Source organism: Hyperolius riggenbachi, chromosome 2 (assembly GCF_040937935.1).
Source record: "Hyperolius riggenbachi isolate aHypRig1 chromosome 2, aHypRig1.pri, whole genome shotgun sequence".
In the NCBI taxonomy this organism is placed as follows: domain Eukaryota; kingdom Metazoa; phylum Chordata; class Amphibia; order Anura; family Hyperoliidae; genus Hyperolius; species Hyperolius riggenbachi.
The window spans coordinates 227418549-227440986 of record NC_090647.1 but is presented as its reverse complement, the minus strand read 5'-3'; the positions used below and the strand labels follow the sequence as shown (position 1 = coordinate 227440986).

At 41.4% G+C, this 22438-nt stretch overlaps 1 protein-coding gene across 4 annotated transcripts in view; it reads left to right on the top strand.

Annotated features, from left to right (window-relative positions):
- MAP4K4 (mitogen-activated protein kinase kinase kinase kinase 4) overlaps nt 1–22438 on the top strand; it is a 232675-nt gene that overhangs the window by 203771 nt on the left and 6466 nt on the right. For 2 of the 4 annotated variants that reach the window (XM_068268253.1, XM_068268251.1), the window contains 10 exons: nt 2236–2356; nt 3158–3340; nt 8987–9104; nt 10053–10223; nt 13024–13167; nt 13344–13478; nt 15009–15109; nt 18730–18879; nt 19942–20101; nt 21347–21486. In XM_068268253.1, the coding sequence (XP_068124354.1) occupies nt 2236–2356; nt 3158–3340; nt 8987–9104; nt 10053–10223; nt 13024–13167; nt 13344–13478; nt 15009–15109; nt 18730–18879; nt 19942–20101; nt 21347–21486 (1423 nt within the window). The remainder of the gene's footprint in view (nt 1–2235; nt 2357–3157; nt 3341–8986; nt 9105–10052; nt 10224–13023; nt 13168–13343; nt 13479–15008; nt 15110–18729; nt 18880–19941; nt 20102–21346; nt 21487–22438) is intronic. The other 2 variants (XM_068268252.1, XM_068268254.1) reach the window with 1 other exon arrangement.

The window sequence follows — 22438 nt, the reverse complement described above, 5'->3', positions numbered from 1 at the left end:
GCTGCACTGCATAAAATATTGCAGCCATTAACCCTTCCTGGCCTCTAAATACAGCCAGTAACTCCTCCCGGCCCTACATTCAGCCATTTACCATCCAATCTGTCCCCCCAACTCCTCCAGGAAATCAGTGTGGGCTGTACACTTCACTCCCCACCAGGCCTGAACGATTTTCGGTTTTTAAACTGAAATTGCGATCAGCGGCATGACTATTTTAAGATTGTCAGGGCCGCAGTTTTCACGTGCTGCCGCCTGTACCTGCTCTGCACTGGCCACTGCATTGCCGCTTGGAAAACCTCTGTAAAGTCACGGCGACCGTTGCCCAGCAACCCGCATATACACATTAACATGCAGGCGAGCGGGCGGAAACATATACTTTGAAACAAGTATCTGGCCTGGCTCTAGCTGTGCCGGGTATGACAGTCGAGCGGGGCGGGCACTTGTAGTACAGTGCATACGTCTAATCCAGTGTTCCTCCTGCACTGCCCCGCCCCCCAATCATGTGGTCCCGCTGTCCTCAGGAAGGAGGAAGATGCCGCCGGTTTGTGCCTGTCTCGCTGAGACAGTTATGCAGAGGGCTCAGGCTGCCTGCAGATGGACAGAGGGACAGTGTGTCCTGGGATCTGGCTGAATCACCATGTATGCGTTTGTTTTTATAGCCTGCCCTGTCTACCTGTGCCTGGAGGGAAGGAAGGAGGGTTTAGCTGGAAAACAGCTGGAGGTGGGGTGGGTGAGGAGCCCTGGAACTGGATAGTCAGTTGTGAGGGGTGAAAGGGTAGAAACAATTGTGAAATGTCGGAGGTAGAAAGACAGCTGTGTTTTTTGTTTGTGTGTATGTAGACAGACACTTTTGAGGGGGGTGACCAGTATACAATTGTGAGGGGAGGGGGAGGCAGAATATGCACCTTGGGCTTCCTCCATGCACACCTCTCAGGGCACTATGTCCATTTGGCGTCTTGCCTAGTACATTAGCCAGTCGCACTTCACTTGCGTGGTCTGGCTGCGCACATGCCCCTTTCATGCTCCCGTGGCTGAAAGCGTTCTGCGCAGTTAGTACTGCAAAGGCGCAGTATGCTCTCGCCCTTGGGAGCGCAAGTGGGGCGTGTGCAACCAGGCGGCATGCGCAGTGAAGTGCAACTGACCACGGCTGGGAAACCTACCGGGCAAGACGGGAGGGAGGACGCAGCAACCTGAGAGAATGGTACACACATGCGACTATAGTCGTTTGAAATGATTGGGGAACGATCGTTTCAAACGACGATCGTTTAAAAAAAAAAGGAGCCAACGACCATTAAGTCTAACGACGGATGAGCTAGATCGTTAAAAACGAACGATCTATCTTGGCGGATTTTTTCAAAGAATTTGCAAAGTGTACATTGTTGGAAACGATTGTTTGTACTAAGCTTGACATGCGCATTTCACTATTTCGCCATGGAAATTTTCATTTTTATGCGCAAGCGCAATAGTTGCTTTACGTGATGTAACGTTCGTTCTAACGATCAGATCGTTACACACCTTTAAAAACTAACTTTACTTAGATCGTTCTTTCGTCAATTAAAAGTTCGTTCGTCGTTCACAACGCACGATCGTTGTCGCATTTGTGTACGTAGCTTTAGGGGGATCTGGATATATACACTAAAGGGGATCTCTATGGTTAACCTGCACTGTGGCACCTACACTGGCTAACCTGTACTACGGCACTTATAGGTCGCTATAACCTGTACTGGGTGCTGCTGCAGCTGGCCAAACTATACCGGGGGCACCTATAACTGGCTAACCTATACTGGGGGCACTCATACTTACCATCGGAGTGCTGGTCCATTGTTGTGTATCAAAAATCGTGACTCGAATCGAAATCACTATTTCTGGCAGAAATCATGCAATTCAATCTTCTTTTCCTAAAATCATTCAGGCCTACCCCCCACATAACCAGTGTGGCCAATGTCTTCCCCCCCCCCCCCCCCCCCCCCCCCCCAAGCACAGGTTTTCAGGGCAGCCAGAGACACCCCCCACGTGGTGATTAGTGTGCCCAGGTCTGGCTCGTGTACATAAGGGGACCTCTATACTTTTATATAGTAAGTCAGACCTACATTTCTCAACTAATAGTCAAGTATATACGGTATGCACCTTTATAGCATGAAAAATTGTGTCATTTTTTGTTTAAGCTTTTCTGTTAAATTCTGTGGTTTGGTTTAGAAATGTATATATTCTTTTGTCCCTCTTGCATAAAATATATAGGTCCTTGCTGAACTTGAGTAATGGAGAGACAGAATCTGTAAAAACAATGATTGTCCATGATGATGTTGAGAGTGAACCCGCTATGACTCCTTCCAAAGAAGGCACTTTAATCGTCCGACAGGTATAACCCCCTCAGTCTGTGTATTCTGCCTAACCTACTCATCCATCCATGTTTTCCATTATTCCCTTGCATCATGTCTGTGTTGTAGCAGCTAGCACTCATTCATTACGGCAGGTCTTTGTTCCGCTGCATGAGTAGTACTGTATATAGTCCTTTAATTTGCTGCTTCCTGCATGTTTTGCACAGGTGCACTCTACTAACATTCTAACAATCCAATAGTTTTCTGAACCAGAAGACTGTGCAGCGCTTAATCAATAAACAAGCAAGCACAGATCAGATCTTAGTAACAAGTCCCTTAGTCCTTTTTAGGCCAAGCGGATTAATCTGGTGTCTTCTTTGTAACACTAACAATTTGATTGGTGCCTAAACTGTGTGACACATTACCTGCTTTTGCTTCAGAAAATGCAGTTTCTAAACTTCTCTCATGACTTCATGCTTGCTGGTCCAGCATCTCGGTCAAGGGTGTTAGCCTTCCAGCACTTAGAACACTATCCAAGAAAATTTCAATTGAAAAAACAAGTCTTTTATATGGCAGTATCACAAGACCTTCTTCATAGCATTCAGCTTTTCTGCCTTGACATCCAGAAGCCTTAATAAGCAAGCAAAAAGATCAAATAGATGGCTTTTGTTGTACAACCCTTCTCCTCTTTCTGTGGCCTCGAGACATGAAGTTACTTGGCAGCTTTGACTGTCCTTCCCCTATCAGTAATGTGAATTGTAATCCAACGTTTAGAATTTTCCAGGGATAGTTTGTACTAAAGCAGCACTTGAACGAAACAAGTGTGACTGTTTTTTCTACAGAGTACAGTTGACAAAAAGCGTGCCAACCAACTTGAGAGCAATGGCTTTGCCGGGCGCATTCACCTCTTGCCAGATCTCTTACAGCAAAGCCATTCCTCCTCCACCACCTCTTCCCCATCCTCAAGTCAGCCGACACCTACCATGTCCCCACAGACACCCCAGGACAAGTTAACTGCTAATGAGGTATGTCTGACACAAATTGGCTGCTTAGGAAATATGAGTATTTCCCTAGTGGATGGTGACACAGTTATCTGGTCACGTGCTTTCCTGTTAACACCACTCTAGAACCTTTTAGCCTGTACAGAACTAAATACCATCAACCTATTTTTATGTGTTGCACTGTCACCTGCATGTCTTTATTGTTGATCAAAGATACATGTTACATTACAAGTTCATAAGTGATTAAACAGTGACATTCTTACATCTATCCTCCTTGTTGCTCGAGACTTCTCACTGCACTTGTTTCTCTGCACTAAACTGTCATCAATATGTATGTGTGTATGTTTGTCATTAACACTGATGCCTCAAAACTGCCTAAGCAAGCATTGTGCTGCACCTGCTCCAGTGTCCCATAGGAGATGTTCTTTCTGCTTCTGGTGCAGGAGCATGTCCTGTCTTCAGATACGGCAATGCATCGGCTACTTCCTAATCATTATGCAGGTTGGGAATAGCTGAGGTGATATTGCAATGGATGTTCCCATATCCGTTGTGTTTATGAGCGCTAAGTTCACAGAAGCATGTATTAAAATGCCTGAAATCAGCTTACATAGGATTCTAGCATTTTTTAAAATGCAGCGCCTGTGTAGCATCCCTCCAAGGTGGATTGTAATTGGTCAGTTTTCAAGTTGCATACATTTGCATGCAAAATTTGTATAATCCTGCATCGGAATCATTTGGATCTTATTGACCATCTTTAGTAGGCATGTGACCATCTGTGGGCTCACTCAGCGAGCTTTTTACTGTTTATCTTGTCAACACACTGACACAATGCTGTAGCTCTGCACTGCCACCTGTGACATGTGCAAGTGTGCGGCTGGTAAATATGGCCTTTCTGCTTTTGTTTTTTTTCTGCCCTATGCTCTATGTCTGACACAAAGCTTGCTGCGCTTAAAATAAGTAAATAGGTCATTTTGGATTTAATCCACCACTATAAATGTAGCTTTCAACAGATGCTTGGATGGTAAATAGGTTGCAGCATGTATACAGTCATTGTATGGCTGTTGTAGCTCCAATGCACAATCCCACTATGATGAAATGGACAGAGAATGGATTAGGTCACCCATTTCTATAACCTGCATGTCTGCCTCCCAACCTCTAAGACAAGATATTAATGGTAAAGACATAAATACAGAACTGTAAATGATGTAGCCCTCATGCTGTATATGATTCTCTTACAGGGAGTTGACAGCGGATGATTAGTATTAGTACATCTCACATTTCTTTCATTTTTTTTTCTTTGTTTAGCTTGTGGTATGCTTTATGCTTACTAGATCATCTGTCCCTTTCTTTTGTTTGTGTGCAACCTTCACTTGCAGGAACACCTCGATTAATGCTTTCACTTGTACTTTGTGACTAATAATGTATGCCTGTTCAGTGTATTACGGTGCTCTTGTCAATCACACATGTGCACACATGTTAACACATACTATACTATACTTTCACCACCTCTGCTGCATCCTCTAGCTACCAGTTGGTTTCACTTGAAGTCGGGGCTAGTTGCATATCTACAACTGTTTACATGCCCTGACCTGATTAAATCTTGTATTAATTTCCTGTTTGTTTCTTTGTTTTTTTTTATTCACCCTTGTCGCGGCCTCTGTTCACTGCCTTCCACGGCACATTTCAGCTTTTCACGTATTTCTTCCTTGAGGAGGAAGTATATGAGAGTTGGAACATGATGTAGAGGGCAGAGCACAAAGGTGGCAACAAGGGTGAGATAACACCCCCTGCCATGCACAAAGATTTAGATTCTGTTCTGCAGAGTTCGGGGCAAGGTTCTAAATATGAATATGCCAAATGCGCCAACACTATTTATTATTAACTTAGGCAACCAGTCCCAAATCAGGAAAACCTGTTCTGTCGGTTGCCCAGAAAATCTATCAAAGCAGAGCTTCAACCTGTTTCAAGTGAAAAGTACTTGTGAAGAATTATTCTACTGTGGAAATTGCAGCATTAACAACACCTCCTTATTAGCAGTAAACACATTCTCTATTCAGCTACTCTACTGCCAAACTTTGCCACTTGACTACCTTGTAGCTGGCCACCCATCCAGTTACTCCATTCTTGTGGCTGTAGTATCTGTACTTGGCATACCTCAGTACGTTAATATGCCACTCCCCCTGAAGCCAGTTCTGTACACACATTCCATTGTATATAGATCCAAGGGACGAGACCTTTGCACATAGTGCTGGCCACTAGAAGAACAATGATGCTACATGAGTTTCTGCCAAACAAGGATAACCAGTGGTCAGACAGCTGAATAGGTAATGTTTGCTGCTATTATGGAGGCATTGTCAACTGTGTAATTTCCTCTAAAAGTGAAATTTCACTTTAAGCCGGATCAAAACTATTTAAAGTGGATCCGAGATGAACTTTTACTCGTTGCATATTTGTGTTCCTTTCCTATTGTTTATAGGGCTTTCCTCAAGCCAAATACTTTTGTTTTTGTTTTAATACTGTAATTCCCTATAAACTTAACAAGCCACGCCCACAGGTTTTCAGAGAGCCAAGGCACTTTCAGACAGTAGCAAGGGCTCATGGGAGCTCAGTCTGGGCAGGAGGAGGGGGAGGTATTACTAGCCAGAGATTTCAGAGGCAGAGGGGAGGAGGAGGGAGGAGGAAGGAGGAGGGGGAATTAGGTTTTTTTGCTCAAGATGCAGATAAGCCTGCCTCTGTGTAATGTTTACAAACAACATGGCTGCTGTCATTGTATCACAGTATTAAATAATCATATTCTATTAAAGCTGTATGCAGCCAGATTTGCTGTGTGAACTATCTAAACTTTAGATAAGATATATAGACAAGTTAAGGTGGTCATACACTGGTTGATTTGCCATCAGATTCGACCAACAGATAGATCCCTCTCTGATCGAATCTGATCAGAGAGGGATCGTATTACTGCAAACAGATTGTGAACCGATTTCAGCCTGAAACCGTTCACAATCTGTGGTGGTGCTGCCGCTGCTCCCTCCCCCCCCCCCCCTCTACTGTTTAGAGCGCCCTCTACTAAACTTCCTGCCGGGCAGGAAGAAGTGAAGCATGCCGGAGACCAGACCAGAGCGGAGAAGACAGCAGAGACCAGGGGACTCGCGCCGGCCGGAACAGGTAATGTATACTTGCTGTATTGCGTCGGGCATTCGAACACCGCTATCGACGCACTCCCGACCCGCCGGCGATCGAGAAAAATCTTCCGCACGGGCGGATCGACGGGAACGATCGATTTCGAACGGAAATCGATCGTTCTGTCAGCGGTGTGCGTGGCGATTTCACAGCCAATTTGATCACTGTGATCGAATCGGCCGCATATTGGCGGGAAAATCGTTAGGTGTATGGGCCCCTTTACTTGTTATAGTTAGTTTTTAATCTCAGATCCGCTTTAAAAACAGTCGTGCAGAATGAGCCATCTGTGTACATCTTGTTGTGCATTAGCTTTCAATGTTGATAAAACAGAAGTGTGAAGTGCTTTTTTTATTATGCAGTTTCTGATTTTTAAAGTGACACTGAAGCGAAAAAAAATTATGATATAATGAATTGGTTGTGTAGTACGGATAATAACTAGAAGATTAGTAGCAAAGAAAATATTCTCAGATTTTTATTTTCAGTTATATAGTTTTTTTTATAACATTGCAGCATTCTCTAATATTTGCCGTTTACACACTACACTCAACATTCTAAATGATTTCTCAGAGCAGGCTAGTGAACTTATGAACATTTCCTGTGCAGAAAAAAAAAACAAAATACAGTGACAGACACTTAGATAATAAGCTTCAGAAGACAGAGCTCTCTGTGACTTTAAAAGTGGGGGAGAGACCAGCGGCTCTTTTTGCATAGATAACTAGAGTTTATTAACTCTTCCTGTACTGGAAACAATATTAGACTCCTATCTCTGCTGCTAATGTTTTATTTCTTAGCTGTACTAGACATACAAATCATTATATCATAAGTTTATTTTCACTTCAGATTCCCTTTAACAATGCATTCTGCAAGTTTGTATTGAGTTTCCTTATGTAAGCCTGTCTCTTCCACAGGGTAAACGAGCAGTATAAATGACGTACATGCCATAGATGTGCTTCTTTTTATCTGTGCTGAGCTATCTGTGGACGAGTCATCTGATAATCATGTCATGTGATAAACCTGTCATAATGAAAAATGCTTTCTAAGATGATTGCCTGCAGTCTGCAAATTTTCCTCACAACAGAGTCTGGTTTGAAAACCAAACTCAGTTGCACGGGCTGTTACACCACTGCACTCACAAAGTTTCGTTTGTAATATAATGCTGTGCTGCTTAAAATAAAAAGAAACAAAAGAAGCTTACTAACAGTTAATGTAAGACCAATTATAAATAAAGCAAGTTATGCTAGGTACACACCATACAATTTTCTGTGCGATCGATTTTTCGATCTATTTTCTTATCGGTTTCCATTCACTTCTATGAGAAATCGACCAGAAAAACGATCGAAAATAAGGTCGAACATGACAGAAATGATCTATCGAACCCTCTTTCTAAAAGAAAATTGTATGGTGTGTACCTAGCATTAAAGCAAATTGGTAGGCTATTTGCAGACTTTTTGGTGAATGAAGACTCTGCAGGGATTGGGTGGGGACTTGCTCCCCGGGAACAGGCTGGGCTGAGTGCAGTACAACCACATCTGGCTGCTAACAAACTTTTTTTTAAAAAATGCTTAACTGCATTTGAATGCCTGACAGCTGATATTTTAGTAAACTCTAAGTGGCTTAATGTAGTGGATTAAGAGGCAATGAAAGAGCAGTAGCTGAACCACTTCTGACATAATGTCAACCGGCACTTTTTCTGACCTAGGAACAGTCGCCCAGAACCAGAAGGGAGGAAGAATTTCTCCATAAGAACACAGTCGGAATACCCCCCATAGAGATAGTGAGCATTAAAATATCTTTATTTAAAGCACACCTGAAGTGAGCGGGATATGGAGGCTGACCTATTTATTTCCTTTTCAACAATGTAAATTGCCTGGCTGTCCGTCCAATCCTCTGCCAGTAATACTTTTAGCCATAGACCCTGAACAAGCATGCAGATCAGATGTTTCTGACTGAAGTTTGCCTAGATTAGCCACATGCTTGATTCAGGTGTGCAATTGACACTACTACTGCCAAAAGAGCTCAGCAGGATGCCAGGCAACTGGTATTTTTAAACACTTCCTGCAAAATGGATGTTTTTAAATTTGTGTACTTTTAGTGTAAATAGGACTTTTATATAAATTTTCTACTCTGCCAAAGTTCGTGCAGTGAATTTACCCAAAGGCGTACACACAGTTCTAAAACTATTATAGATGTTCTAATCCTTAACTACTTTATTCAAAACTTTAAAAAAGATGTATTGTGCAGAGGGTAGACCTTTACAGTAGCTTCTCTATCAAACCAAAAATATCCCCGCTAATTAGAATTTTATTTTATAGTATGTAAGTAGCAGTTCACTTACACGTTGATAATAAACGGTATGCCAGTAATATTTTATTCCTCTACTGCCTTTCTTAACATCACCGTTTCATGTTCGTTCCACTCTCCTTGTTAAATGGTTATTAGACTTTGAGTATTGCTGTTTCGTCAAACTTACATTTCTCATCTTTGCTTTAGACACAGTCGGCAAGTAATACCCTCCAGAAACACAAATCTTCCTCCTCTTTCACACCTTTCATTGATCCTCGGTTACTACAGATATCTCCGTCCAGTGGTACAACGGTGACATCAGTGGGTAAGTGTCATCTTCTTAGCAGTAAGCTTTATCCTATAAATTTGCTGTATCAAATATCATGCAGTCACTGCTGGTCCAGGAATTCCTCATTTATGACTAATCTGTTTATAAATGTGTGTTTCGTGCTTCTCTGAATTTTCTGTGTAATAAAGTAGCATAAATATAGTTGCATATGATGATAATATAGCCTTTGTACCTTTTACTATGATTTCCTGTATATCTGGTCTGTTTTCCTGTGCTCCAGGCTAATTGCTACCCTGCTTCTAACAAACTTTACATTACTGTTGACTTTACCACACATGGGCTGGAGAGACGACTTCTTCAATATCAATGCTGTACACTCTGGCCTTATTACCCATCAAATGAAAAGATCGTTTTAATCTGTTGAGCTTTTATTAAGCTTTTTTGTTATATCACAAGGGGTCAATGTGAAGTGACCAAAGTATGTTTTCCAGTTGAACTATTTAAGGAAGTAGGATAATGAATTTGAATCTAACCTTTATTTCTCCACCCTGTACATTGCTGGCTACGTTGTTAGTAAAGGTTTGGTCCCAACTTGCATGCAAGCTAAGCCCCTATTTTGTTTATTCCTTCTGTACCGCTAGGATGTCATGCATGCTGACTGTGGTTTTTGTTTCTATGATTATGGTCATAATAATATCTACACATACTGGCTGTCTAAGTTGCAGTCTTCATTCAACATTTCAGTTTCTTTTGTGTTCTGTAAAACATTTCAGTGTAGGACCATCTGTGTCACTTTAGTCCCATCAGTAGTGCTTGCCTTTCCCCCACCCTGCTTGCTATGTGCAGTCTAAAAACAAAATAACAAAAAAAATTCTACTGGAAATGAAATGAGGTTTTGTCATTGAACATGTAATTGTTTATATCTTTCAGGTTCTTACATGCGCACACTGGAAGCTAACCTTAAAAATACTAATTTTATTTTAGTGGGATTTTCCAGTGAAGCACTAAGGCCAGATGCCATGAGGCAAGATCCCACAAGGAAAGGATCAGTTGTTAATGTTAATCCCACAAACACAAGGCCACAGAGCGATACTCCGGAAATTCGCAAATACAAGAAGCGGTTTAATTCTGAGATACTGTGTGCAGCACTGTGGGGTGAGTTCTGTGGTAATATGTAGGAGCATATATCCCCCTGCTTGATGTACTGGTCTCGGACAAGATGTGCTTGGCTTTGCCTTTTTACTCAAAGAAGTATATTTTACACAGAGGGCATGCATATGATCAGACAGGAGATCATCAGAGAACATGATGGATCCTAAAAATCTGGACTGGATTTGTTTAAAATTGCCTTTCATTAGATGTGTATCCTTTGACACGTAAGACAAAGGCTCAAGGTGACGTGACGTGATGAGATACACGTGTATGTGCCAAGCACACATAGCTGTTGTGTTCCTTTTTTATTTCTCTGCTTGAACGAGTTACAAACCAGGTATGCAAGTGAAAGTTTCTGTCCAGGTCAGAACCTGGTCAGACTATAGCGTAACCCTCACTGATAAAGAATTGCAACCATAACACTCTTTCCTAGCAGAAATGACTTCTGAGAGAAGGAGAGAGAGAAAGTGTCAAAAGTTCATAGATTTTAGCTCTGGAATACTTCAATGAATGGGCCATTGAGCAGAGACAATGAAGCAGTAAAAACTTAAAAAATAGATTTAAATAAAACTGTGGGATATGTAAAAAAAATATAATTTTAGAATGAGGAGGATATATGCAATTGTTTATCTGATCAGTTTATTTTCACCTTGTGTTTCCTTTAAAGAAAGATCATACAAATCCAGTCATGTGAGCATGTCCACAGCAAGATCTGAGCACATATCTAACATTACAGTCTAATACTTGTAGGCAGAGTGCTCAAATGTTTTTGAGTGAAATGAGGCATCTGTATCAAGAACCCTGACTTGAAATGTGATCAGTGGAATTTGATACTGAGTACAAGCAGTCAGTTTAAAGGGGAACTTAAAGCGGATACGAGATGAAAAACTAACTATAACCAGTAACTTGTCTATATATCTTATCTAAAGTTTAGATAGTTTACACAGCATATCAAGCTGCAAACAGCTTCAAAAGTTTATTTATTCCTGTGATAGAATGAGGGCTGAAGATGCTATCAGCTTGCCTGTGTGTAAATTCAGTCTCCTCTCCTCTCCTCCCACCTCCCCTCTGCCTCTGAAATCTCTGGCTTGTAACCTCCTCCTCCTGACCAGACTGAGCTCCCATAAGCCCTTGCTACAGTGCCAAGGCACAAAAGAAGCTGTGGGTGAGGCCTGTTTAGTTTATAGGGAATTAGAGTATTAAAACAAAACAAAAAAAGTATTTGGCTTGAGGAATGCCCTATAAACTATATGAAAGGAACACAATTATGCAATGAGTAAAAGTTTATTTCGGATCCACTTTAAGTGAAATATAAAAGCAGTTTAACTTACCTGGGGCTTCTTTCAGCGCCCTGCAGTAATCTTTTACCCTCGCCGCCATTCCACGACCTTCCAGTAAGCCGCCGCACCATTCTGAAAGCTGGCCAGTAGTTACCTTCTGTCACATGATTGGCCTCCAGATTGTGGAATGACATTCATGGGAGTGCAATCAAGAAGCAAGCGGCCTGGAGCTGCGCATACAGTCGACAGAAGGGCCCTGCAGCTGACCACAGGATCGCGGAATGACTGCAAGGATACAAAGACTGCAGGGGGCTAGACGGAGCCCCAGGTAAATTGAACAGCTCTTCCTTCCCCCCCCCCCCCCAAGTTTTGGTCTCCCTTAACGTGCACCTGAGATGAATTGAAAGTAAAAATTCATACATACCTGGGGCTTCCTTCAGCCTGATCGCTCCCTCGCCGTGTGCCTCCTGGATCCTCTGGAATCTTCCTAGTAACTTCGGACAGTCAGCGCAGACGTAGTGCGGCCCAACGCGCCCCCTGTCACGCGACTGGGCATGGCCAGGCTGCGCATGCGAAGTAAGCCCCAACTCCCAAAGTTACCAGGAGCAATAGTGAAGGATCCAGGAGGCAGAGAACGGCAGCGAGGGACCGATCAGACCGAAGGGAGCTGGATGATGCTGCAGGTTTGTATGAATTTTTACTTTTAATTAATCTCAGGTTTACTTTAAACGGATACACTAGTATATTAATCTGCATTCAGTCAGATTAGCAATCTCATCTTTAGTCAATCAGCCAATGCAATTGCAGAGACAGTGCGGTTTTAGCCACACTGTAAACCTCACAAAGATCAACAATACAATTACAGCCACACTACAGCATGCAATCACACACCTGGTAGCATAACTGTCTGTACATCAAATTCTATGCTAATGTCTTAATTTTAGACTTAACTCTTCAATACAATAGGTTGCAGAGTGCATATGTACAGGAGAATGAGGGAAAAAAAATATTGCACTTAAAATAATAGCAATTAGCTTATCCAATAAAAAAGGGGAGCCGACAGGCAAACAAACTGACAATGGACTTGCCTATGACGCCAGACTTGGGGAACAAGTCGAATTATTCTTCTGTCTTGCTCTTACTTTCTACCATTATAAATTGTGATAGTTTATGCTTGTGTGTTACTTGGGGTTTAGCTTTAAACATGCCACGGTATAATGTCCTGTCCTGCTGGGTACACACGATGCGTTTTTTCAGTCGATTTCCTGTTTGATCGATTTTCAATCTGTTTTTCTGCTCGATTTCCCGCTTGATTCTCTTATCTTTTCTTATCAATTTCCATTCACATCTATGAGAAATCGAGCAGTAAAACGATCGAAAGTAATATCTGACATGACTGAAATGATCAATCGAACACATCTATCGAACGGAAAAAAATAAGTGTGTACTTAGCATTAGTGCCTTTTAACCTTTTGTTTGCCTAATAATTAATAGCTGAATCTCTGTTTTGTGTTATCTTGTAGGGGTTAATTTGTTGGTAGGTACTGAAAGTGGATTAATGCTACTGGACAGGAGTGGTCAAGGAAAAGTTTACCCTCTTATCAACAGAAGGCGATTTCTGCAGATGGATGTTCTTGAGGGCCTCAATGTATTAGTTACTATATCAGGTAATACTGCACACCATTGGTTTGGTATTGCCAACCGTCTGATAAAGACTTTATTTGATAATGTGCCAGTGTTACAGTGCATATTAATAACTGTTTTGTTTGAGTGTTCAGTTTCATTTTTCTTCTATTAAAATTGACTTTTTAAGAAAAATAATAAACATGATCTTTGTTTCCAGGAAAGAAAAACAAGCTGCGGGTGTACTACTTGTCATGGTTGAGAAACAAGATCCTCCATAATGACCCAGAGGTGGAGAAGAAGCAAGGGTGGACAACTGTAGGGGATTTGGAAGGCTGTGTGCACTATAAAGTTGGTAGGTGTCCTCTGCCCAAGCTTTCCCAAGATAGATTCTTAACCTCATGAATGCTTCCATCGAGTTCTCAGTATACTCAGCTGAGACAATCCACCAGTCGGATCTCTCATCGATGCATCGAGGGGGATCAGTGGCTGATGTACACATGGCAAGATTCTCAGCAATCTAACGTGTTACAAGGCTTTAGTCAATGTTGGCCTTTTCCCCCTCTTAATTATAAAGCAGTTATCTGATTTGGCAAACTCTAAAGGTGGCCATGCATCGACCATCAGACTTGGTGGCCGATCGACCATCAGACTTGGTGGCCGATCGACCATCAGATAGATAATCATCGAAACTGATGAAAATCTGTGCCGCCAAGTGCATGCCTGATCTACATTTTTCGAGTTTGAGGGAGTTTTTTCTTTTTACATATAGACACTCAATGTACCCTTCCCTGTCACATGCTCCAGTAGTAAGGGCCTATTTGTCTACCTCTAACTCCCACAAACAGCTCTCAATGACTTGCTGTGAATGTCAGTCTCATTGATGACATGCACAAGTAAATCCATAAATAAATAAAGTACAATAATGAGCAGATAAATAATGGAATCTGATCAGTTTTTACAGATCCGCTTCCCAGAAAGTGCCAATTTGAACCGGCCCTTATTGCTGGGTAAAACTGTTATCGTGCTGTCAGAATTATTTATATGCACAGGTTCTACTACCCTGCCTCTTCATGCTTGTCCATATCTGGAAGGTTTTGAAGGCACCAAACTACAGTACGTTTCAGTAACATGTCAGTGCTTTATCTACAAACGTACAGACAGATCTGAGTGACCTCTTAGTTGCTGGATAGTAGCGGTGCGTTATAAAATGACTCGGCAATGATGTGTAGTGAGGCTCTGGAAACGAGATCCCTCTCAGATATTGGCATCATAGTATTAGGGCTCTGCCATTACTGGAATGTATTAGTAATTGCTAGGCCTCCATTTTCCATGGGATCGCGTTGTGATGACTTGGAACTGTTGTGCTGTTCAAGTAGTCAGATTTCAGTGGCTGCATGGTTGTTCCTCGTTATCCACTAGCAAAGTAATGACGCTACAGAATAAGCACGAGTAAATGAGTACATTCTTACAAAAGGTGCTACTCCTGTATTTTTGTAGCACAAGGTTCATTCATGTTCATCTTTTTGGTGGTTTGTTCTTAGAATCATAAACTGTGGAATATTCAGGCACAAAGGCATTTGCTTATGATCCACCATTAAAGATTGGTAACCGTATGGAACTTAAATGCCAGCAGATTAGCTAGGTGTACTGATCAATTTCACTTTTGGACCTTTTGATGTAAAAGTGTAGTTGAAAAATCGTAAAGTGAGGAAAGTTCATTCATAGTTATAGAAAACCTTGACCGTAATTTTTGTAAATGATCAAAAGGATAAATGTGTATGAACTACTCTATTATAAATTGGAACCACTAACATTATGTGGCATGAATTCCTCTAGTTATAAATTTACAGTCTTAACGTCTATTTTTGTGTTTTACTTATAGTAAAATACGAGCGCATCAAGTTTTTGGTAATTGCTTTAAAGTGTTCAGTGGAAGTCTATGCCTGGGCACCAAAACCATATCACAAGTTTATGGCCTTCAAGGTGAGTAACATCATTATATTTCCAAATACGGAAACTGACATTACAAAACATAAGGAGCTGTTATATTGCATTGAACATGAAACTTAAATTCTGCTTTAATAAAATATTATTCCAAAATTCCAGGGTCTGCCCAAGCAAAATAAATTCTGTACCCAAGTTATCATATTCCATGTTCTGTAATAGGTTGAATTCTTTATTAACCAATCGCCCATTAGCGGCTCTAGATCCCTTTACTGTGGCCTTGTTGAGGAGGGTGGCAACATAGTTTATTGCTGTGGGAGATCTCTTTAGTGGAAACTAAACAGGTTGATAAAATAATTGATAGACTAGTGCAATAGTATTGAATTGTATTAATCATTGCACCACTTCAGTGTTTCCATTATCACATTTTATTTTCAGTTGATCAGAACTGGCTGGTGTACAGCTGTTCTGCGTGATTCAGATATATCTATCATTCCTTCTGCTTTTATCAAATGTTATCCATTATTACTTGACCTCTTCCACAGCACTCTACAGAATGCATAATTGTGTCCCTAATTGTCCCTATCATAGTCTAGTCTAGCTGAAGACCAGTGTTTTTTGTTTGTTGGTTTTTTGACCCCTTTAACTTATAATGTTGGGTTTGTGGGGGAAAACAATACAAACTCCATTCAGATAGTGTCCTGACCCATATTCAAGCCTGAGACTAGCATTGCTAGCAAGAGTCCTATCCACTTTGCCACCGTGTGATGTCCATGCCTTATTCCAGACAAGGTATTGATTGTCTGAAATCTACCACGTATCTGGCAAAGATTGTATTATATACAGGATCTTCTCAAAAAATTAGCATATTGTGATAAAGTTCATTATTTTCTGTAATGTACTGATAAACATTATACTTTCATATATTTTAGATTAAAATACACACAACTGAAGTAGTTCAAGCCTTTTGTTGTTTTATTATTGATGATTTTGGCATACAGCTCATGAAAACCCCAAATTCCTATCTCAAAAAATTAGCATATTTCATCCGACCAATAAAAGAAAGTGTTTTTAAAGCAAAAAAGGACAACCTCCAAATAATTATGTTCAGTTATGCACTCAATACTTGGTCGGGAATCCTTTTGCAGAAATGACTGCTTCAATGCGGCGTGGCATGTGTTATAAACTGTTCTAATCACCTTGCTTCGACACCATCGTCTCACAGACTGTGAGATCACTTGACTCTCCACACCGCAAACAGGATATAGACTTTCTCAGGCTTCTTCAATGTTTACGTTATTTATTCAGGAAACAGGAATACAGATAGATACATACATCATATCCTAGCCATGCCAATCTTCATGTTGCATTACAAGCTCGTGATTAGACTCCCTGCTGGAGTCTATCAGGTACCTTCTTCCTAACTACGTTACACTAAACTACCTATGTACAGCATACATTATATCAGATTACAGAAAGGAAGAACATGCTTAGAAGTCGTCCCAGTCAGCCTTGCTAGCTAGTGCAGAAGGAAGAAGCAGAAGCAGAAGTGACCTCTCGTAGCTCCCTCAGCCTTTAATACTGACTAGGAAAGAGTTAAATATGACATCATCTTCGCCACCCCCTAGATCAGATTATTGGTGGACCCACTCGTGGTGTCATCATACACACCTACTTGATTAATAATCAATGAGGCATTTGGCCTATATGCAGGACCGTGGATGTTTAGTAAACATGGCCAATGTTTTCTGTTCCTGTGGTTGAGGTCAGAGTAGTCCGATGGCCTTCTTTTAGGAACATGTTCTCAGTATCTGCGTGTATCCTCTGCTACACGCAGACCCTGAGATGCCTCTGCCTGCATCACAAAACCTCTATTTATTTTAAAGGCATACACTGCGGACAAGCCTTTTACATAAAACTCAGGCCAAGTAACTGAGGCCTACTTAAATTATAACCGCATGGAGGCAATCAGCCTGTGACACTGCTCAGGTGTTATGGAGGCCCAGGATGCTTTGATAGCGGCCTTAAGCTCATCCAGAGTGTTGGGTCTTGCGTCTCTAAACTTTCTGTTCACAATATCCCACAGATTCTCTATGGGGTTCAGGTCAGGAGAGTTGGTAGGCCAATTGAGCACAGTAATACCATGGTCATTAAACCATTTACCAGTGGTTTTGGCACTGTGAGCAGGTGCCAGGTCGTGCTGAAAAATGAAATCTTCATCTCCATAAAGCTTTTCAGCAGATGGAAGCATGAACCCACTTTTGAACCAGAAACGGCGACAGAAGCGCCTGACCTGGGCTACAGAGTAGCAGCACTGGACTGTTGCTCAGTGGTCCAAAGTACTTTTTTTGGATGAAAGCAACTTTTGCATGTCATTCGGAAATCAAGGTGCCAGAGTCTGGAGGAAGACTGGGGAGAGGGAAATGCCAAAATGCCTGAAGTCCAGTGTCAAGTACCCACAGTCAGTGATGGTCTGGGGTGCCATGTCAGCTGCTGGTGTTGGTCCACTGTGTTTTATCAAGGGCAGGGTAAGTGCAGCTAGCTATCAGGAGATTTTGGAGCACATCATGCTTCCACCTGCTGAAAAGCTTTATGGAGATGAAGATTCAATTTTTCAGCACGACCTGGCACCTGCTCACAGTGCCAAAACCACTGGTAAATGATTTACTGACCATGGTATTACTGTGCTCAATTGGCCTGCCAACTTTCCTGACCTGAACCCCGTAGAGAATCTGTGGGATATTGTGAAGAGAAAGTTGAGAGACGCAAGACCCAACACTCTGGATGAGCTTAAGGCCGCTATTGAAGCATCCTGGGCCTCCATAACACCTGAGCAGTGCCACAGGCTGATTGCCTCCATGCCACACCGCATTGAAGCAGTCGTTTCTGCAAAAGGTTTCCCGACCAAGTATTGAGTGCATAACTGAACATAATTATTGGAAGGTTGACTTTTTTTGTTTTAAAAACACGTTTCTTTTATTGGTCGGATTAAATATGCTAATTTTTTGAGATAGGAAATTTGGCTTTTCATGAGCTGTATGCCAAAATCATCAATATTAAAACAACAAAAGGCTTTAATTACTTCAGTTGTATGTATTTGAATCTAAAATATATGAAAGTCCAATGTTTATCAGTACATTACAGAAAATAATTAACTTTATCACAATATGCTAATTTTTTGAGACGATCCTGTAGATCCTACGTATGATGAACTGTGCAGTCTTACCAACGGGATTTTCATAATATTACTTGCTCAGATTTACATGTGGCAAACGCTGTGGTTCTTTTGTAAAATGAAAAGTATGATCCATCTGCCAAATATCTCATTTTTGAAAGATCTGCAAATGGACATAAATGCAAGAGTGAGCATGTGTGTTTAACTATATAGAGGGATTAGTGAGAGATAGGTTTCCTGTGTGGCGGCTGTCTCCATCTTGGCAGATCGTTATTCCTTGGAAGAAAGCTGGCCACAAATGAAGGCTGAGGTGTCTACAGACCACTCTGACTATGAACAGTCAGAGTGATGATTAACTTGTCTCAATGCACTTTAACAGTGAAGCAAACACATGATTATTTAAATACAGGTTAAAAATGTAGGAAAGGCTGTTTCTACCCATTGCCAAAGTTCTAAATATACTTTTCTTGGTCTTTTCTTGCAGTCATTTGGAGATTTGGTACACAGGCCACTGTTAGTTGATCTGACAGTTGAAGAAGGACAAAGGCTGAAAGTAATTTATGGTTCTTGTGCTGGTTTCCATGCTGTTGACGTAGACTCAGGAGCAGTCTATGACATCTATCTGCCAACACATGTAAGTATTGTTCTTTACCATCACAAATGTTGTGAAGCGTCCTAACAAATTGCCCTTCTTTTTCCTTGGGTTTAGAGCTTTGTGTTTTTTGGTAATCCAGAACTACTTACTCATTGCTGGTGCTTCCCATATTAAATTATCCAGTTCAGAAATGGAGAAGATCCTTAGCTTCCCTTTTTTAGAAATATAAAAATGATTGATGTAAGTGAGACGGGGGGAAGGGAATCTGGACTCGGCTACAGAGAGTTGTTGGCCTCAGTTTTTTCCAACGGGAGTTCAGACTTTTATACGAACAGTATGCATTAGAAGTTCTTGCGTTGGGTAATTGGTTATGCTTTAAATTGCTAAGGCAAATGTAGTGCAGACACCTAGAGGTACCAACACATACAGGTTCTTCTCTGTGCAAGAAGCAGGTTTTAACCTCACACATCTCCGCCTCCTTGGATACACTATTGGCCAATCGCTTTTATGGGTGGACAAAGGAACAGATTGGATTAAGCAGCTTTTAGGAAGAAATGTGAAAACTTCCACCAATATCCCACCTTTTTTTCCCCTATGCTCTTGTGATAGGTAAACGATACCAATCGACACCATGTACCATAAAGTACATAATAACTTACTAAACTTAAAAGGTCAGTTGCAGCTTGGCCAGAGTACTATGCCGTGAGGCATACAAATACATATACTTAAATAGCTGCATAATGCTGGGCATAGACGGTTTGTTTATGTGCCGGTATCGAGCCAGTGCTCCACCGCTCGTTCGCGCGGATCGATCCCCGCGGGCACTTCCTTATCAGCGTTTCATTTCTACCATTGTCTGCCCGCGAGGATCGAGCGCGGTATCGACCCGCCGCGGTGATCGGACAGGTTGAATATTATCAATCGAGCCATCAGCGGCTCGATTGATAATATAAAACGAACCGTCTATGCCCAGCATAACAGTCTTTTATGTTTGTTCATGTCTCTTGTTCTGCGAAGCTTTTAACGAAAGATGTCCTTGAAGTCTTCATAGTATTTATGCACTTGTGTATGTGCCATTCATTCAATGTATTTTTGCTTTAGATCCAGAACAGCATCCAGCCCCATGCAATTATCATTCTCCCAAATACGGATGGCATGGAGTTGTTGGTTTGTTATGAAGATGAAGGAGTTTATGTCAATACTTATGGCAGGATCACCAAAGATGTGGTTCTACAGTGGGGAGAAATGCCTACATCAGTTGGTATGTTCAGATCTTATGTGATGCACTAGATTTGTTTATTATAAACGTTTACTTTGGTTATGATCTTATTAACCTCCCTGGCGGTATGGATAAGCCTGACTTGTCCAGGGGAAAAAAAATTGACAATTATATGGAAGGGTCAGGCTCATCCAGCATTTCTAAGGCAGGATCTTATTTTTTTATCACATGCGTTTTGTGCATTAAAATTTGCGTCTGTGTGCAAATTTTCCACAAGCTCTGGAAAACGCACCAATTTTATCAAAGCAAAAAACTGCACGTTTTTTGCCAAAAAAAACTGAAGAGGGGGGCAACTGTAGCCTGGCGTAAAAGGGGAATTCAAATTAAATGCACTATACAGATACAGATTTTCTGTCTTTTTTTTTTTTTTGCCCAAAGACTCCTTACTGTTTTGCAAGCTGCATTGAGCCACCCTGGTCAAAGGCAACAGCCTTACTAGTACGCTATCCAGCTGACCTGTCCCTGAGTGATTCTGAAGACAAGCAGATCCATACTGTGCATATGTTAGTCTCGGCTTGCGCATGATAAATATGGATGGGCTGGTCTTCAGAAGCACTCTGGGATGCAAGTGCTTCCAAACCCTTCCATGGATTCCTGAAGGCGTGCCATTTGAACAGGAGACAGCAGTAGAACAGTGGACAGAGAGAGGCCTAGAAAGACTCTTTGGCCCTCTACATAGGTGATAACAGGTGGTTGGAGTCTCCCCTTCACTTCATCAAGTATACCATCACTGATGGAACAGTGGTTATGTTTTCCAAATGTACACAGCTCTAGTTGGAGGTCCTCTGGACATCAATGCTACTAGCAGTGCTTTTATTGTGACAGAAAGGTTTCAGGGCTTCAGCAAATCCAAGAACCAGAACGCTTCCTTTTCCTGATTTAGTTGCATTGTTTCTAGTCCTGCTGTGATGCGGATTACATTTTGCTACATACATATACTAAATATCAACTTGCAAAGGGATCATTCTAAAAAATAGTACAGTTCTGTATTTTATAATTACTTTTTATGCTATATTTACAATAAAGGGCTGATTTTTACTACACGGTGGTTCTGACCATTCTGAGTGCACTGAAGAGTCCCTGCAGTACCAAATGGACACAGGAGGGGGCACCCCAGAACCACCAAATATCTCATTACTGGGGATGCTATTCACACGCAACTCTACAGTATTTTTGTGCATGACAACTTAGGCTCTTATTTCAATTATATTCCTTTTTTCTTTACAGCATATATCCGATCTAACCAGATAATGGGATGGGGTGAGAAAGCCATTGAAATTCGATCTGTTGAAACTGGCCACCTGGATGGAGTATTTATGCATAAAAGGGCACAAAGGCTAAAATTCTTGTGTGAAAGAAATGATAAGGTAATAAATACATCAAAGGCCGCGTACACACTCTCTACTTATGTCGCCCTGCAGGGATCAGGAGCTAATCCCTTTTGGTGACATATCTGAGCCAGGCTGCACACACACGTGTCAGCTGTGTAGCTGATGATGCGCTATGTTGCTATGCAGGAGAGATAACAAGCGGCGCATGAGTGAAGTCACACGGTGGCGGGGGAGTGGCATGAACAATGGGATCTGCATCGCTGGAATTGAGTAGATCCATCCGGCCGATTGCTTGTGGGTTGGGCGTCGGGACGTCTGGTGCCATACACACTCCTGATTGATGGCTGAGGAAATCGTAATCAGCCAACTTAGTTACAGGCCTAGGCAGTCGTTTTGGTTGTGATTTGGAGTTCTGGAAATTGTGTTTACCTGTGTGTCCGCAACTGTGAAGACCTGTTAGATATGAAGAATTAAAAGACTACTACTTGTTCATTTAAAGCCCCATTTTGTTTGTTTGTGTATTTGGCATTTGATGTAGGGGTGGAACTATACTGTTGGGTTTTATTTGTAACGTGTGTTGCATATGCTCCATGGAAACACCACTGCAACCTGCCGACGCCTATCGGCGTTAGGCAGTCGTTAAGTGGTTAATATTTATTATCGTTTTTACACTTTGATAGTAAAATATCTGTAAATGTTCTACTATCGGAGTTACTGGCACCCTTTTTTTGATTTCTGGAATGCCCAACATCAGTATTTCATCAGTCAGTTTTTAAGCTGCATAGATTTGCATAACAGTAGCATAAGAATTTGCAGCAGCTCAGAATTATTTTTCTCATGGACCATCACTAATGCTTGTTTTGATGGATTATAAATTTGTATTTTTTTTTTAAATGTAAACTTTATTGAGCTTTATCATGCACATCCAGTACAACTAACAGTAACAATGCCAAACATTCAATATTGCTGAATAATAATAAAAAGGAGA